Source organism: Gobio gobio, assembly GCF_949357685.1.
Source record: "Gobio gobio genome assembly, chromosome: 2".
In the NCBI taxonomy this organism is placed as follows: domain Eukaryota; kingdom Metazoa; phylum Chordata; class Actinopteri; order Cypriniformes; family Gobionidae; genus Gobio; species Gobio gobio.
The window spans coordinates 2,438,547-2,457,578 of NC_137098.1; the positions used below are offsets into that span (position 1 = coordinate 2,438,547).

The 19,032-nt window shown below is 35.2% G+C and overlaps 1 protein-coding gene across 1 annotated transcript; it reads right to left on the reverse strand.

The window, feature by feature from the left end:
• Positions 1–620: 620 nt before the first annotated feature.
• LOC307139195 (polyunsaturated fatty acid 5-lipoxygenase-like) lies at positions 621–14,347 on the reverse strand (the record flags this gene model as incomplete). Its single annotated transcript, XM_079838085.1, has 13 exons — positions 621–797; positions 1,667–1,767; positions 5,526–5,638; positions 5,745–5,914; positions 6,096–6,182; positions 6,405–6,611; positions 6,736–6,870; positions 6,992–7,164; positions 7,259–7,386; positions 7,525–7,644; positions 10,527–10,599; positions 10,753–10,948; positions 14,201–14,347. The coding sequence occupies 13 exons, from the start codon at positions 14,345–14,347 to the stop codon at positions 621–623; spliced, it is 1,827 nt and encodes a 608-aa protein (XP_079694211.1).
• Between the last annotated feature and the right edge of the window lie 4,685 nt (positions 14,348–19,032).

The following is a 19,032-nucleotide window of genomic DNA, read 5'->3' on the forward strand; positions in this document are numbered from 1 at the left end:
CCCCAAAAAAACAGTTATTTGTTTTATAGGTTGCTCTTAAAATGTGACCTAACTAGAGCATTAGTTACTTATGTCATAAACACCTTGTGAAAATTTTAATTGGGTTGATATAATTCCTCTATATTTGTGACACACACAGACTTCAACATTCAGCATCAAAACACAACAATGGTAACAACAATGGTAACAACAATGGTAGCTATACTAAGTCAAGAGTACATTTAAAGTAAATGATCAAGTACTCTCAGTTTTTTTTAGTTATTAGATCTCTAGTGTAAGTGGACTTTACTAAGCATTTGTCAGTACAACATACTATTGCTATTTCACTCATTCTTTTTTTTTTTAAGGCAATTGGTTGTCATGCTTTTTTAAGTAAGTCTAACTAATTAGATTATACTGATGTTTAGATGTATATATTTTATTGTTTTATCTGCCCAGGGACTGCGGATGGAAATTAGCTGTGGCTAAATCTGGTGTAAAGCATCTTTTCTTTTGTAAGATTAATGTACTTGCACATGGTCCCTGTCAAATAAATAATGAACTTAAACATAATAAACTTAAACTTAGACTGTTAACATGTTCTTTACTATTTCAAGTGTAAAGTATACCCATATCAGACATCAAACCTCATTATTCTGGAACCGACTGAGGGCCCAAACTGTTCCTTGAACCTTGCTGGAACATCCACGGTCAGGCAGACTCTCCATGATCCACTTCAAATCCACTAGGCCCTTCTGTTCTGGAGGCGGCTTGCGCATGGTGGAAGGACTGTTGGGGATCCAGGCATACCAGTCAAACTGGAACATAAAAGTAACATTTACTCACAGATATTAGATTATAGATATTATCCAGGGCCCGTATTCATAAAGAATCTTAATGCAAAGAGTAGCTCCTAGAGACAAAATTCTAAGACAATTCTTAGAAATGTGGGCATTTACTCTTAAAATTAACTAAAAAAAAGCATCTTAACCCTTAAAAGAGGTCTTAAGGTCAAATTTGTTAGGAGCACGGACGAGGACTTTTAAGAGGCTTAAGAGTTTCTTTAGCAGAGGAGAAAATGGCAGAAAGACGAAGAGGGAGAAGAAATGTGTTGCAGACAATGGATGACAGTGACTTAATAAGACGCTATAGATAAGATCGTGCAGGTATCATGTTTGTTGCATTAAACCCAACTTTCAGACCACCAATTAAATAGACATGCCAGCAATCAATGTAATTAGAAAGAGTGGAACAATGTTTATAATTCTAAGCCAATCAAATACCTTATAGGAAATTAACAGCATGGTAAATAATAAAAGGATTTATATACATATATATATATAATGTGTGTGTATGTGAGTAAGAGAGAACGGTAAAATAGGACAATTTGCGCTTGTAATTTCAAAGTGAAGGCTTAGAATGGACCCTATACTTAAAAGCGCTCCTTTTTCCCCCTTTTTGGACAACCAACCAATCACAGTCTTCAAAAGACTTCTTTTGTATTTTCCTTGCTCAGAGTTGCTCTCAGATCGGTCCTGAATAGCTCTTAAGCTAAGACTCCTACATAAAAGTTTTTAAGCTAAATTAGGAATTTTCTGAGAGGACTCTTAGAATCTTTATGAATACGGGCCCAGAATTTTGCCTAGCAATTTTTAACTCTCCTACAGATGAAAGTGTGTAATCTCACCTGTCCAAAGTTGACCGCAGCATGTTGTGCTGAAGATGTGAATATCGCAACAGTCAGGTACTCAGATAAATCCTCTCGAGTCTCCAGGGACTTTTGAAACTCTGTAAAACAGTGGCAGTATGCATTTACCTTGTGCAAACATTTAAAGGTGACTTGATACACACAAAGATGCATATACAAGAATACAAACAATCATGATTTCTTTTAGGCGAGGTCTATGGGCAGGTAAAAGTTTGAGCTTTTTCAGATCTTTTGATCTAATGGACAAAATTAGCTTGCTTGATTTACATACAAATGTGACCGGAGACGGCCTGCAGAAATATACATTTGATTGAACAATATAATATTCATTTTGTAGAACAAACAGATAAATATCCGTCAATGTGCACGCAATGATATTGTGCGCTATTTTGCTCCAGTAGTGTTCCCCACAGGGCTCTGAACCGGTTCAAGGAACGAAAACGAAAACCGGAAACAAACTAAATTTTAAGAGGAACAAAAATGAAAACGAAATCAAAATCAATTTGAATCGTTCTGAACAGAAACGTTAATTGGAAATGACTATTAACCGGTTAATAACGTTATTTTATCGTTCTCTTTAATATTTTAATTTGGCAGTGACCAATAATGAATAGAGTAGCTCCAGCATGTGACGTTGACGGATCAAGCGTGAGTGAAATGTCATCTGTGAATCTACCGGTAACGCAAGTCAGTGTGAGCGCGCAGTTTCATGTCTCAAGTACATTTCTTTCCCCACTGAGGTCTACAATGAATGTGCAGGTATTGGAGGACATTCTTTTCGTACGTTTAAATAAGCAGTACGGACTTTAAGCTCAAATAGACTGATTTAGGCTAGTTTATGGATTTTGTTTAAGCCTATCCAAGTACTAGCATTTATCGCACATTTTTCGTATAGTCTTTCAGGTAGCCAATACAGGACAGGTCCAGGGCCGTGCAGAGAGTTCTTCAGAGGCAGGGGCTCAAATGTAAAAAAGGGGCAATATGTAAATATATATATATTAGGGGTGTAACGGTACACAAAACTGACGGTTCGGTACGTACCTCGGTTTTGAAGTCACGGTTCGTTACGGATTCGGTACAGCAGTTTTACAAAATTGCTTTTTATTAATTTTTATTCAGCAGTGGTTTAATGAAAAAAAAAAAATTGTGTCTGTCCTTAAATGAATTCAGTTATAACTAAACTTTTCTTAAAGATAATGCTGTAAACTATATAGGGAGCCCTTACATATTGCTATTAAAGTTTAACAACAGAGCCCAAACTATTAGCCTAAAATTAATTTGCTATTTATTTTTAGAGATAAAAATCAACACTCATAAGCTTCACACAAGGCAGTTTTTGCATTAATATCTAAATCTAATTATTATTATTTTTTCTCCAACTCATTGAAATATAATCATTTAGTGGCTGTAATTTTCATGACAGGTTATACATTAAATAAACAAGACATCACTAACAGGCTAAGTGGTATATAATGAATATATATAGACTAATATAACGAATATATAGGCTAATATAGTGCATGTATTCAGTGAAGAGTTAATCTCTCTAGTGAACTCACAGCTGTGGACACTGAATGACTTCTGTTCTGAGGTAAATGTGATTCTACATGACATTGTTTGTTTACAAGCTTTTTTATTGTCTTTCCGCGGTTGAAACACTAATGGAGCAATTACACAACATATTATACGTTTCAGTAAGTTGTAATGTATCCTCAACATACCTTTTAGATATTCATTTCTTTAGGAAGAGATGATCGCGTTCACTCGCGCGCCGCGCGCTGCCTCTTGAAGTTGAACTGATACTGAATACTTAATATGTTCGTGTGGGAACTCGGATTGAAGTGTGTTCCGCGCTTTAAACAAGCCGACTGTTAACTGTTATAGATTACATTCATAAACGTTCGGTACACGCGCGCACCGAACCGAAAGCCCGAAACGTTAGTTCGTCTGTCCGTGTAATTTTGAACCGATTTATGAATAAGAACAGAAAATTACCGCTCCACTTCACATGCCCAATGGAATTTGAACTTGCTTTGCCAGATCACGATTGGTTGGTGTATATACATGACAAACGGGCATTGGTGAATTGTGTAATACTTTAAAATATATAGCCTAGTATATAGATTTGTATTTAAATCAACACATTAGCTCTGATTATGGATGAAAAAAAAATATTGGTTTACTTTTTTCCCGTAAGGCCACACACTCTCTGAAAGGACCATATTTGTCTCGAGAGCCGCTTCCGAACAGAGGAAAATCAGCAATCAATCAAAACGCACGCAACCCATAGCAACGCGTTATGGCAACGCCTCAACAGAAATTGTCCGACTTTTGAGCCGTTCGTTACTATTGTATACATTGTCATCAATGTCATGTTATAATAATCACAATTATTTAGTTTTATTGACCACGATATTATCATTGATACTTGTCTGAGAGGGGCACTTTTGATTCATTTTGAAAAAGGGCAGGGGCTCGAGCACCCAAAGCCCACCCCCCCCCCCCCCCCCCCCCCCCCCCCCCTCTGCACGTGCCTGGACAGGTCAATGTTTTCTATATATAATAATTATAATTTGTTACATTTATATATATATAGACGGTTGATGCTTCGTATTAAATGGTATGTTATATTGCATTAATTGATCGAGCTTTATTAGCTGACTGAATTTGATTATGTGATGCAAGGACGTGTTGCGCAGTGTTTGCTGTGAAATTACCAGTTGACAGTGCATTAAAAGATCAATTGTTAACCAGTTTATTTATTCTTTATTCGTGCAATTTTTAAAATAGGTCGTGTTGAAAAAAAAGTTATGTACAAAGAATGTTATCACTCTTCTGAAAAGAATTAGGCAAATAGGACCACTTTCGATTATCTAACGCTCCATTTAAATTGGTCAATATTTTTCCAGCTGTTTATGCTTTGTAATTAATGCATTTGTTTCTGTTGTTTTTTTTTTTAATTTTATGAAATAAGTATTCAAGTTTAATTATCATGTGTTATATTGTTATTGAGTGAAAATAAGTCTTTATTTATACATATTTGTTTAAAGCATAGGCTAAATTAAAATAACGTTATTAACAGGTATTTTTTCAAATCAAACCGTTTTCGGAACAGTAATGTTTAATGAGGAACGCAAAAACAGTTTTTAAGCCTTGGTTCCCCACTTGGCGAACCCTGTTGAGTTCCTCCACCACCACCTTCAGCAGTCAGACGTGGTGGAGTGTCCAACACCAGGCCTAACACTCATAAGTACGCCCACTGGTTGACCCCTGTTCTAGGCTAGGAGCCCATATGCTGTGATCCCTACGTTGATTCTTCAGCGATTCTGACAGCGAGCCCATGTCTGTCCCTGCTGGCATTAACTCCCTCCTAACTTGGTCGGATCTACCCCAGATGGGTACATTCATGGGCAGTCCATATGTGGAAACTGCGAGCCAGGCCTTCTTGTCCAACATCAGTGCCTAACCTCACAAATGCGCTTCTAGAAGAATGGTCCAAAATTCCCATAAACACACTCCTAAACCTTGTGGAAAGCCTTCCCAGAAGAGTTGAAGCTGTTGAAGCTGCAAAGGTTGGGCCGACTCCATATTAACAGTAGGTGGAGAGTAGGGGGTCTTTTAGAGGCTGTTTGAGTGAATTTGACAACATGGGCGTTTACACTACGAAAGCAATCCGGTCAAATGCATTTTCGACTACCTCTGGAAGTGGTCAAAAGTGGACAAGCTCAAAACATTTAGACCCCGTTTACACCTGTATTTAGCGCCGTCCACGATTGACCAAAACACATCTTAATACCAGGTGTACACAGGGCCTTTGATAAGTTAAACCTGTACTCACTGTCAGAATTATTCATGCCAGAGGAAACATCCTTAACAAATTCTTGAATCTCTGTATCGTTTTGAACGGCCTCATCGCTGTCATAGTAGATCTTGACCACAGTAGAAACAAAACTACAGAAAGAACAAGATGACAAATTAAATTAATAATAATAACTTTTCATTGGGCTAATTGGTACTTTTGCACTAGTAGTATAGGATCTGAATTGATACCACCTACCAGTTTATTGTCTCCCAGATCTTCATGCCATCATCTCTATAATAGTACTTGGGCACATCTTCCATTCCTCGAGCTTTTATGGCCTCAGGGAAGCACAGGGACTCGTAGGTTAAAGACTCCATGGCACTTTGCATCAATTTATCCATCCCAGCTCTATTGAGGCTGGTAAACTTTGGATACCAAGAATTCAGTTAATCTTTTGCCTAAATATTTTTAGCACTTATTTTACTCAAGTGACAGAAATTATGGCTTGCCAGAAAAAGACAAAATAATGAAATATGAATAGAATTGCTTTGGATTCTATCAAGATGCTGTTTATGTGTGGATATATTAAATTAGATGTAAAGCTACCTTGCTGAAGACCCCGCCTTCATTGACAAGCTTTTCACGGGCCGCTACATTGATTGCAATTGTGAAACGAACATGAGGTTTCAGTAACTGTAAGAAGCAAATGATACATATAAACATGTGCATTATATCATAATTTATTTTTCAAAAAGCATAACCTGAAACAGCAAAAATTGTTTCCATGTCATTCCGTGGAGGTTTTTCGTTAAAATTAAACCATGGTTTTAAAAATAGAGATAAATACATTAATAAATTGACACTTGAAACCACAATTTTCAGTTTAGCACTGAATCTAAATATCAAGACGGGTACCTTGTATACAGGATGGACTGCAGAGAGCTGTCTGTACATGGCCATTTCAAAAACCTCTGATATCAGATGTGTCTTGAGAAAGTGTGTGACCAGCTGGTGTACAACGAAGTCGGAAGATTTCACCCACATCTTGGCAAGCATCCAATCATATTCATTATCACTTGGGACAAAGATTGGGCTTGTTTCCCCGTTTCGGTTTTGACTGAGCTGATTCAGATATAATAAAGCCAAGCAGGACATTTGTACTTCAGTGAGTAAATTCACAGCAAAAGTAAAAAAATTGTTTTTATTTTTGTTTTCATTTGATACTAATTCTATATGGGACAGATACCTGAATGGCAATCGGCACAGTTTTGTCCAATCTGTCCTTGTACAGCAGGCAGATGGGTGCAGCCAAATAGCGCTGAGAGCTGGATGTTGGCACTCCATCCAGTATTTTATAATCTGCTATGTAGATGTTTCCTGCCTGTAAACACGTGTACAGAGGTGTATAGTTTAGAATGAACTAAATGATGTGAAGGATGTCACGATACAAGCAAGTCTTGGATTTGACCAACTCAAGTGATGAATGTCTTAATGTTTCTGACCTTTAATTCGTCTTGTAGTGTGACACCTGTCTTCAGAAAGCCCTTCACCATCTCATGTGTGACTGGAAAATTGTCCGGAAGTTCCACACACTTCCTGATCATGACAGGATTGCAGCCATTCAGAAACTGATAGCCAAACATGTAATCCTTAGTCCAGTCTTGCATCACGGTCTCTGTCCAGATTTTAAAGGGGAAAATGTATATCTATTTTTTGTTTAAATTAAGAAAAAAAATTTACATTCTTGACAAAGGGAGAAATAATCAAACCTAGATTTTTCGCGATGTTAAAATCTTGCAAAATCTTTTCAAAATCTTTCAGTATCTTTTCAAAATCGGTCACGTCGTTCAAGGGATAGAAGTAACCTTTTAACCAGCCAAGACCGTAATCCACAATCCTGAAACAAAATGCATAGAGTATAATTATAGACATGAACACTATTTGTATGGTACTGTATTTGTTCTAAATTTCATTCTGGAAAACTGAGGAAAAATGTAACAAGGACTGCGGCCATCACACATTCCCCCAAACTAACCCTCTGAAGATATTCCATGTAAACTCTGCAGATTTTTCTGTATCAAACCAAACTTCTTTAGGAAGTTTCTTCACATTGCCATCTGCGCACTTAGGGATGTCTGGGCTCCACTCCTTCCAACTTCAACAAGAAAAATGACAACATTTACTGGTACAATCGCACTGTCATGTACACTCTAAAATAATGGTGCTATATGGCACCAAAAGTGGTTCTTGGCTCGTAATCATAGGGGAACCACTTTTGGTGCCATATAGCGACAAGCTTGATGATGAGTTAAACTTCACAGACCACATTGCTAGAACTGCCCGGTCCTGCAGACTTGTCTTATACAAGATTAAGAGGATCAGGCCCTTCCTACTGGAGCTCTTACTATTCTATATATCCATTTTTAAAAAAAAAACTTTACTACATGTACTTTGCTGGACTAACTGGGACCAGTCACAGCACATGCATATTGTTGCGCCTTCATCTTCAGACAGGAGATGCAGAGTCTGTTACCCTCGAGACGTGGTCTATGCCAAAGAACCTCTAATTATAATATTTGCTGGTCTTTTAATAAACTTGCTATTCTAACGTATATCATCTGGCCTCCCGAGCCTTTCTGGTAGAACAAAAATATAGTACATATATTTTTTTGTTGTTGAAAATTTTATTTATTTTTTTCTTCAAGGAGCACCAGAGGATTAGATTACCGCCTATTAGATTTTATGGCCTATTTTGATTCTATTTTGATTCCAGTGTGTTAATTCATGTTTGCTTTTACATTTGCTTGAGTTGTGCAGTACTGGGCCACTGTAAGTAACTCAAATAATTACTGGAGTAAAAGTAAGAACATATCCAAGGTCACTCGTTACTTACTTTAGAAGAGTTAACTTATATAGTAAAGAATATTGCTATAAACATTTAATGTAGTGTGGAAGAATCCAATGTTCAGCCTTGAGTTTTACTTTGAAACTTTTTTTTTAATGTTAAGAAAAACGGTCCAATTTCACTTTTAAAATAATAATAATATGAAACTTAAAATATATGCAAATGTCTGATACATTTTTTTCAGATGTTTCTCATTTAATTTGTAATTATAACCATTATAATAATGGTTATAATGTGACATTATAACGTCTCGGTTACATATGTAAACCTTGTTCCCTGAAGGAGGGAATGAGACGTACGTCGGAACGTCACCATTAATTGTCACCACTAAGCAAGCCATAGGCAACAATGACAAAGAACAAAAACTACATTCACGAGTTCACACTTACAGATAAGTCAAATAGAATAAATGGTATGCGTATTTTCCTGTCCCTGTTTTGATTTCAGCAAATCAGTTTGAGCGAATGCTGTCAACGTGATTAATATTCATGAACCCAGCAGCTCATCAATCCTTAGTGCGTTGTATATTGTTATTAGTAGTAGAATTAGTATTATTATTATTATTATCTTTTAATAATATAATATAATTAATATTATCAATTTTTTTACAGAAACACCAACAATATCTTAAGCACCACCACCAGTCTAAAGTTCAGTTAAATGACAAATATGCATTAATACATGCTTTCCAACAGTTTTAGTTCTAATTACTAAAGTTCTATCATTATATAGTGCTTGATTATCATAATATCATAACATAGTCTAATGCTGACTGATGTCAAGCGTGTACGTTCAGATATTTAAAAAGCTATGCCATTTTACAAAATATTGATACATTTGGTGGAATGTATTTATATATATATATATATATATAATAATATAATATAAAAGTATATCAGTCTGGCGACTAAACAGAAAAATGTACTAGCCAATGGCGATTCTATTGCCAAGGTGTGCGTAGAGGGTTGGCTATCCAATTGCGTGCAGACGGAATTTGAAAGACAACCGTTTATCCCGCCTCTCGGATTGAGCGCTGTCAATAGAGAGTTTCCAGACCCAACATCTTGTGCTGCGTTCCAGTTCATTTTTATCATGCCCTTCACTCGTTATCTTCCCTCCATCTCGTTCACTCGGATGTGCGTCATTGCTTACGTTGCATGAGTGTCCACTACTGGAGGAACATTTGCAATGGACTGAACTGGAATGTCCTAAGCCCTTGATCACTTGGAATCCACTATGGAGTTGATTTATTATTCATTTTTTTCCTTTACGAAATTGTTTAATGCAGCATTCTATATGTATATAGGCGTATTTGGGTTGTTTTAATTTTTTTCAAATAATAAAAATATCAGTTGTTTGTGGTGGGGTAAATTAAAAACGCGATATGCGGTGACGTCACAATCGTGTTGCATTGTGGTATATGAAGCTGCCTGAAGTGTACATATGAAGTAGACTCTGTCAAAATCGATATAATTATATATGTCCATATAAACTTCCCTTGTCCACTTCACGAAGTGGAACGCACTTCAAAATGGCGGCGGGATTCCCCCGAGGGGAAGTGCTTAGGGAAGTTTGCAAGTGCGTGTCTAAAACTGGAGTGGAATGCAGAATAGACGAGGGTTTGGGTTGTCAGGCTAACATTCTCTGTTAATGCTGTGAAAACAGCAGGTAATGCTCAGTGAGTTCACAACGCCGCGACACCAACACCGGTAGAAGAGGCTTCTTCCCTAAGAACAGACTCTTCTAAGATTCAGTCTCAGATGACTCGAAGAGCAGAAACAGTTAGACCACTCGGCCCCAAAGCTAAAACCTAAGGTGCATTGCATCTGCCTCTGTATTTATACCCGTGCTACGGGGCGAAGCGTGAGATGCAAATATTGCAAGCCAATGTGTATTGGCTTGTTTAGTTACACTCGAAGATGATTGGACTCACATGCGTTTCCCCATAACGTCGGTGATGTTATGACATCCGAAAGGGAACCATTGTTATAATACAATATGGACCTGTGTATAATGTATATGTGACAATATCTACAATATTTATGTCAAGCACACTGAACTGTATCTAGTGAGTAATAAAGAAAAAATGCAACAAATTAATATTGCTGAAGACTGTAATTGTTTCATCAAACCTGAAATTTTCCCGTCTAGATTCCAGTTCCTTTTTTCTTTGCTCTTTAAACTTGTCATCCTGAGGCAATCGAGCTAAATAAACACACAAAGAAATACATAGCACACATTTTACACATAGCATTTAAGTAAACTCATTCAATAAACTCAATTTTAATACTTTCAAATAATAATAATAATAATGTTTCATTTAAAACTGGATAAGGAATAAAGCGAGTCTGCACGTACCAGTGCCTTCTCGGATAATCACTTCATCGTCTGCTATCCAGCAATAACAGGGGAACTCAAAGTATTTTCCAGAGGGTGCTTTCACTTTGATATTCTTACAAAACCAATGAAAATTGACAAAGTGTTTCCCCTTTTCAAGTTTCACCTGGACAATGTCTCCAAAGTCATCCTTCACACAGATGTCGAAGGAGAACTCCTTTAACAACAACTTTTGTTAGATGGGGAAAAAAAACAACCAACCAACAAACAAACAAACAAACCATAAACATCTCTCCACAGACTTTGGGGACGAGGGGTTAATCCTAATTATGCCACCCTCAGGATGCCCATGTTTTATCGCTTTATCTCACCAGATGCGGAGGAGTTCAAAAAAGTAGGTTTTCAATGTAATTCAAAATGGAAAACAGCCAGTTCGGACCATGGCATCAGAGCCGGCCCAGCCACTAAGCGAACCTTGCAATTGCAAAGGGCCCCGTGGCCAGCAGAGGGCCCCCTAGAGTCATTGCTGAAAAAAAATCATACATCAAAAGTAACATAAAATAAATAAATAAAAATAAAGAAAGAAATGGGCCTACAGTGCTCTTTATCAGGCATCATGATAAGCACAGTTGTTATTTATTTAGTTCTTTATTATGGCGAGTTCCCCGCTAATCTTGACCCCTGACTGACCCTGTGATGTCAGTCACATCATGTCACTCGTCAGTCAGTGACTCCGACGTCGACGATGTCTGACAACAAGAAACGAAAATATCTTTCTGGCCATGAAAAACGACAAAAGAAGAGCCTGGAAGAAGAAAAGAAGCAAGAAGATAAAGGTACGTAAACCTGTAGGCTTAATTTTCCGATACCTATGTATGTATGGATAATCTGCAGTCTAAATATAAGTTAGTCTCTCTCGCTCGCAGTATAGCGAGGCGGTTGTTATAGCGAATAAAAACCGCCTCGCAGCTCGCTATAGATTATCCCTCTAATTACATGGATACCTACCAAATCAATAAATAATTTGACACAAAATATTGATTGAAAAAGGAGTTTATTGATTTAAAAACGATTGTTGCTTCCGCTAAAGAAAATAGTCCGTTCCGCGTCCATAGCAACGCTCTGCTCAACGGTGCGTTATAGCTACTTCACAGCGGGCTGTTATCAAGACGTAACAGACCCGCATTCTACATTGGAATTCAACCAAGCCATGTAATAAATGCTAATAACATGCTGCATAAAATTAGTTTAGTATTATACCATTTGTTGTGATGTTAAAGCATTTAACAGAACAATACAACCCCAGTTTGGCTTCTTCACTAAAGGGCTAACATTAATTTACTCCTTATGTCCCCTTTCCAGGGGCACTATTAAAGTATATGCTGCCAGTAAGCAAAGCTCCAGCTGTTGGTGAGTATAAAGGTACTGTAAAATGATAACCTTCTGCATTTTAAAAAATTAAGTCTAACTTTATGTATAATTATTTTCTTTATTGCAGCTCCATCAACCACTCCTTTTCCTGGTTCACAACACAGTCATGTCACCCAAGAAGACACAAATACACAAGTTTGGATTTTAATAGTTCTATTGAAATGTTACCTAATTCTTATTATTGTTACTTTTAATCTTGTTTGTGGTGTTTTAGATATTGTTAATTTTGTTTATTTGAAAAGTTAAAACATTTAAATGTTCTATTTATTATTTTATATAATAGTTTATTTAAATGTATTAAATATTACTCTATTTGCTCTATTTCATTTCAATTATATATAGGCTGTTGTTTGTGCCTCTTAAACTCTTGTGTCAATTAAAAATGTTTCTTTGATTGTCAGTGAAAATCACTTTATCAGTCTTTTTATTCAGCAAGTTCAGCAGTGTGTTCATTGCACTGCACTGCCATTCAGCTCAGTGGTATCATAATTTTACTGTTAGACATCAAACATGGAACTCAACTCAAGAACTCAAGGTCTTTTATTGTCATTCTGTACATGTTGCCACATAAGAATGAAATACGTACTCAGGACCAGCAGCGTAAAAAAGAAAATTAGCATACAGTATACATAGAATAATTAAAACATAATTTAATAGACAAAAAAATAAAATAAAAACATAGTAGATATAATATGTACAGTATAGTTATAAGGTAGTCATTGCTTTTCTTTAGGCCTTACTTAAAACGGTCAAAGGGGCCTCCAACCAAATTTTGCTTAGGGCCCCCAAAGGTCTAGGGCCGGCTCTGCATGGCATAGTCACTGTTCTTGACAAATAAAGCTTCCAAAGAGGTGCTTTAAAAAAAGAGCCATGAACAATGTGTTTAAACGAGTTTCAGATGTTAAATCATTCAAAGTGTTAAAAAAAAATTTTGTAGGTGGCACATGTATATACTGTAGTTGTACCACCTGACATGGAAAGTGTACCAACCTAACCATACTTGAAAGTAGCAGTTTTTTTTTTTTTTATCAGTAATTGAGAGGGATCTACAAATCTTTTCACTCTGCCACAAGGATCAGTTGGGCTCCTCTGGATGATGCATTATCATCTTTACTGTTATTTCCTTATCAGTTTATAATTAAAGAGCCATGTTTAAAGTTGTGCCACCACGACATCTGAGAATATATACAATTGCTGTTCAAAAGTTTAATTATCTTAACAGCTTTAAAACTACTGATATTTATACAATTTGTTTACATGAAAGGTTTCAAACCTAAAATGATGCCAAAGTATTTTGCTTTAATTTTTATTATTAATAAAAAACTTTTAAAATAATTTATTTTGCATTCTATTATTTTATTATTAACTATTTATTTGTTCGGACAATGGCACCGCCTGATATTTTGAGGGTTTAGGATAAAACATAAAATAATATAAATGTACTAAAAATGAATTCAAACTAAATAGTTTTTATAGAATAAAGTATATTTTTTATAGAATAAAGTGTCATGAATATATACAATTATTTTATGAGGAAATAATGCACTTAGACACAAAAATATGCATGTCATTGACCCATATATATTTAATGGATGCACGCTATATCGGCCACCATATCGGTATATATGTTAATTTTTTATGTTATCGTTGCCGGCCTGATAAAAAAATTGTCTGATATATTAAAGCCGATAAATAATATTTCCTTCAGCTGAGACAGTTCAGATGTTACTGTTCTCCATGATGGGTTTGAATTGCTTGAACACAAAATTATAATGATAACATCATCATTGTGTGCTAGAGACATGGATTAAATGGTGAGACCTTTGTTTTTGTAATCAGCCCCAAAAAATCATATGAAACTTGGATTTAGATTTATCGACCGATATATCGGTTATCGGCTTTCAAATATAAAGAATTATCGGTTATCTGCCAAAATGTTCATCAGTGCATCCCTAGTATATACGTATATATATAATCTCATAATGGAAATAAAAAAAATAACTTACAATAAAAATAATCAAGTCTTTAAAGTTCTTACCGTTTTTAAAGCACTAAAATAGGACTTGTTCACCAGGGTTCTTTCACTGCTCTGATTCTTCGAGTCTATCAGCGTCAGGTAAATGCTGTTCGTTGTCTCAGCAATCATCTGTCTACCAGTCGATACACAAACCTTGTAGGTCGACATTGTGCCTGCACGAAAGATGAACAATCTCTGAATCCTCACTTTATTCTCAAGCAACTTTATATGAAGTTCACTTCCGGCTCAACTCTCCACCTCCTTTGACATTATAATGTGTGGGTGTGGTCTACCAATCAAAAAGATCATGTTAATATCTGCATATGTCATATATCAAGTTTCTGAACTTATAAAGAGATATAGAGGTATTGCTGTGCTACAGGCAATCCCCTTTCACTGATAAGCTTTTCCAGTTACAATTCAAGATTCAAGAGTTTTATTTCAATTGTTTTATTTCAAGAGTTCAATTGCCCTTTAAAATGTTCCTCCTTAATAATATCATTAATATAAGATAATATAATAGAAGAGTGAAGAGTCATATAAGAGTGTATATAAATATAATTTAATGTGGATATGATAGGTTCAAAATAGCTCTCAATATTCAGTAAATGATGAAGAATGACATTTTAACTTATAAATAAATTCTGACGGGACTTTCTGGGTTGATTTAATCAGAAGCACAGCAAGAAACGAGTGAAAAAATAATGAGAAGTAAGTGATTTTAAAGGCTTGTGTTAATGATATTCATAGATTTTTCTACTTGTTAAACATGCAGATAAATAAATATAAATAGGCATATATATTTCAAAAATGCTTCAAACTGCATTTATTACTTTGTTCTATTAAACCTATTAAAGCTCAGGTTACAACCTCTCACATCCAAAAATGCTCAATGTTTCTAAATGCAAGAGAAAGAGGCTTCATATTATAATGAAAGGGTTATATCGGTTCTGAATGTATTTATTACTGTCTTGTCCTGCGATCTGCAGTTTATAAGTAAAATAAGCAGTCATCAAAATATCGTAAATGGCATCACAGTGTAATTTGGTGGCTGTTGGTGTATCAGTTGGTGCTGTCCGTGTGTAGTCGTTTTTTCATTTAATATTGATTCACGAGTTCACACTTACATCAAATTAAATAGAGTAAATATTATGCGTATTTGGCGTGCTGTCCGGGGGAGGGCTCCGGGCTCGGAATTTTGCCCGAACCCAGAGTACCCCCCCCCCCCCGTGATGGAAATAGTCTAGAACTAGACTACATATATTAATTTGATGTCTTATGTGAGTTTAATTAAGTGAGGAGAAGGGGTGGTGGAGGGATGCTAAGAAACTGTCAACGACAGGAAGGTAAATCGGCAGTCTATATACACCTCCTATCGTTGATTTTTTAATGAGCTCCTCTTGTGTTCAATTAGGTTTAATTATCTGGGTCTGCTCCACTTAACAGTTTTAATTTCCTGAATGTGTTCCTCCCGAAATTTGTTTATAAAACATCAAAAGTGGAAAAATGAGAAAACAGCAAATTCGTTTTTTTCCCGTTTTTTTCCGTTTTTCGTTCAGAGGTAGAAAAGCGAATAAACACTTTGAATATTGGATTTCTACACCGGGAGGGAATTATAGACCCTTTCTGTTGATTAGTCAAACCGAAGATCAAACTATTCCGTCATCTGAGCTGCGTTCAGCCCCCACAAAACGTTGCAAAACGTTTTTTTAAAAGGACACGGTGGTGCGTTGAACACCCTGTTCTGTTGACGCAAGAGTTGCAACTATGGCAGCTGAGAAGGCCATTCTGTGTGCTCTTTTTGAAGAATTTTCGGAGCCTGATGAAATCGATATAAAAAGGCCTAAGTGTTTAATACTGCAAAATACATGCAACCACTGCCCTTGCCTTCCAGAATAACAACATCCCAATCCCTTTTAATTAACTTTTTTTTATCTCCTGGTAATCAATTCTAATTTAATTATTTTTATTTCTAGCTCTTCTAGATTTGCAAACTTGTTTACCGTTTTACAGAAAGACTGATTTATTTGTCAAATTGGTTTAGGCTATTGAGAAGTTGGTTCAGAGAATGGGTTTAGTGTTTTAGCAATTCAGAAAAACTGTATTTTGATGCGTGAACGAGATGTTTCCAATGTATGTGCACTGAAGATGGCGCCGTCAATCCCCTTCCGTCACTGAATATGCTTTCATTTGAATGGAGACATGGCGGGGAAATCAATAATACCGTAATGCAATCTCTGCCTTGTCTTATATCCAGCGCGAAGGACTCCTGCACATTTAAATCTGCTGATTGTTGTCCATTTTTAGTTAAGGATAAAATTAAAATAAATACCCAATCAGTCAAACAAAATAAATACAATACAATAATAATTATTTTGTGTGACAGATGCACAGTGATCATATGCATCAAAATGCATTAATATATGCAGTGTTTTGAACGCTCACTCTAAAAAATTCTGGGTTAAAACAATTGGGTTAAACGTTTGCCTAACATGCTGGGGGCAGTTTAATTTAACCCAACTATTGTTTAAAAATTACTATATGACTGGCTTAAAATGAACCCAAAATAAAACAAACAATTTAAAACAAAAGTTGGGTTGATGAGTTGTAATGAGTTGTTTTAACCCAGAAAACAACACATTACAACTCGTCAACCTAACTTTTGTTTTTAATCCAGAATTTTTTAGAGTGTACAATTCACAAATACAAATATCTGGCACACATTTATAACCCGTAAATCACAAATAAATGGCGAGATGTTAATTGTAAACTTCTTTAAAATTACATGTTTTCTTATCAAAACAATCTAAATAAAGATAATACATTTTAGATAATGATGTTTTGTGAATGTGTAAAAATACACATCCATCTTCAGAGTTTTTGCTGGACACGTTTATTTAATTTCTTTATTTGTTTGCATTTTCATAGTTGTTGTGAGGATGAATGACACTGCGTGTGGGTGTAAGTTTACGAAACCGAGATCTTTTCAGCTGTTTTTCTGAATAATTCTACCTGTGTTAGGCAACACAAGGGCATTTATCGATGAACTGTCATAACTGCTATTTCATATTCTCGGTGTCCTTTCCCATGAAAATGTAACATATAGAGGCTTCTAGATGAGGGACCAGATATTCCTGAACACTACAGATAATCTTTCCCCTTTCATGTAGTTTCACAAGAAATCTCTAAAGAATGTGCTTGTCTTTTCCCAGGTGATGCTTTTATAGTCAGACAGTATGGGGCGTCGTTTGTAAAGCGGCTCACGCTGAAAATAACAGCAACATTTTGACACATTTAGCTTCAAACAATGTTTAAAAAACTGGTATGAATTTTTGGCGGTCACTTTTTTAGCACATTTACAACAATATTTATCAACTTAGAAATGTTAAATCTAAATGTTAAATCTAAATCTAAATCTAAATGTTAAATCTAAATCTAAATGTTAAATCTAAATGTTAAATCTAAATCTAAATGCTAAATCTAAATCTAAATGTTAAATCTAAATCTAAATGTTAATTCTAAATCTAAATCTAAATGTTGAATCTAAATCTAAATGCTAAGTCTAAATGCTAAATCTAAATGTTAAATCTTGTTACATCTAAATCTAAATGTAAAATCTAAATGTTAAATCTAAATGTTAAATCTAAATACAAAATCTAAATCTAAATCTAAATGTTAAATCTAAATGTTAAATCTAAATATAAATGTTGAATCTAAATGTTTCGGGTGAAACTAAATATTTAACTAATATGCAAATTCAGAATGTAGATAACCGGTTTTAACATTTAGATTTAACATTTAGATTTTACATTTAGATTTAGATGTAACATTTAGATTTAACGTTTAGATTTAACATTTAGATTTAGCATTTAGATTTAGATTTAACATTTAGATTTAGATTTAGATTTAACATTTACATTTAGATTTAGATTTAACATTTAGATTTAGATTTAGCATTTAGATTAAGATTTAACATTTAGATTTAACATTTAGATTTAGATTTAACATTTAGATATAACATTTAGATTTAGATTTAGATTTAACATTTAGATTTAACATTTAGATTTAACATTTAACATTTAGATTTAACTATTTAAAATATCTCTAAGTTGACAAATATTGTTGTAAATGTGCTAAAAAAGTGACCGCCAAAAATTCATACCAGTTTTTTAAACATTGTTTGAAGCTAAATGTGTCAAAATGTTGCTGTTATTTTCAGCGTGAGCCGCTTTACAAACGACGCCCCATATTTCCGATCATTGAAAAATCCTAGGCCTAAGGCTATTTGTTTCCAAGTGTGCAAATATGTTCTGTTTAACTTAAAGGCTAATTCTTTGCATTGTGCTTGTATTTTCTGTTTTAGATGCTCTTACACAGCAGATAAGGACAGCCGCCATCACCCAATTTAGGCTACTTTAGCCCAGGCTGTGCAAAAGTGGCTGAGCCATGAGCCAGACCGGTCAGAGGAATGGACGACAAATCATTCAGACGTCAGAGAACTGTAAATAGGCTAAAGAGGACAAATAATGAAATAATAAATTAATTTGTTTTTACCTTAAATAGTGTGGTGTGGTCAGTGTTTTAGGCTAGGCTATAGGCATACAAGCTTTCAAATGTTCCATCACTTTTTAACATCCTGGCTGTAGATAAATCAAGATATTCATTAGGATATTTCATTTATGGGATTACATTTTCGTGTGAAATCATTTTCTATGGCTTAAAAACGATTGAAATTACGTTGATCCTTAGTTCAGTTGAAATTTCAACATTGTTTCTATATTCCTGATAATTGAAATGCCATTGAAATTCTGTTGATCTACATTTACTTACAGTGCACTTATTACAGGGACAAT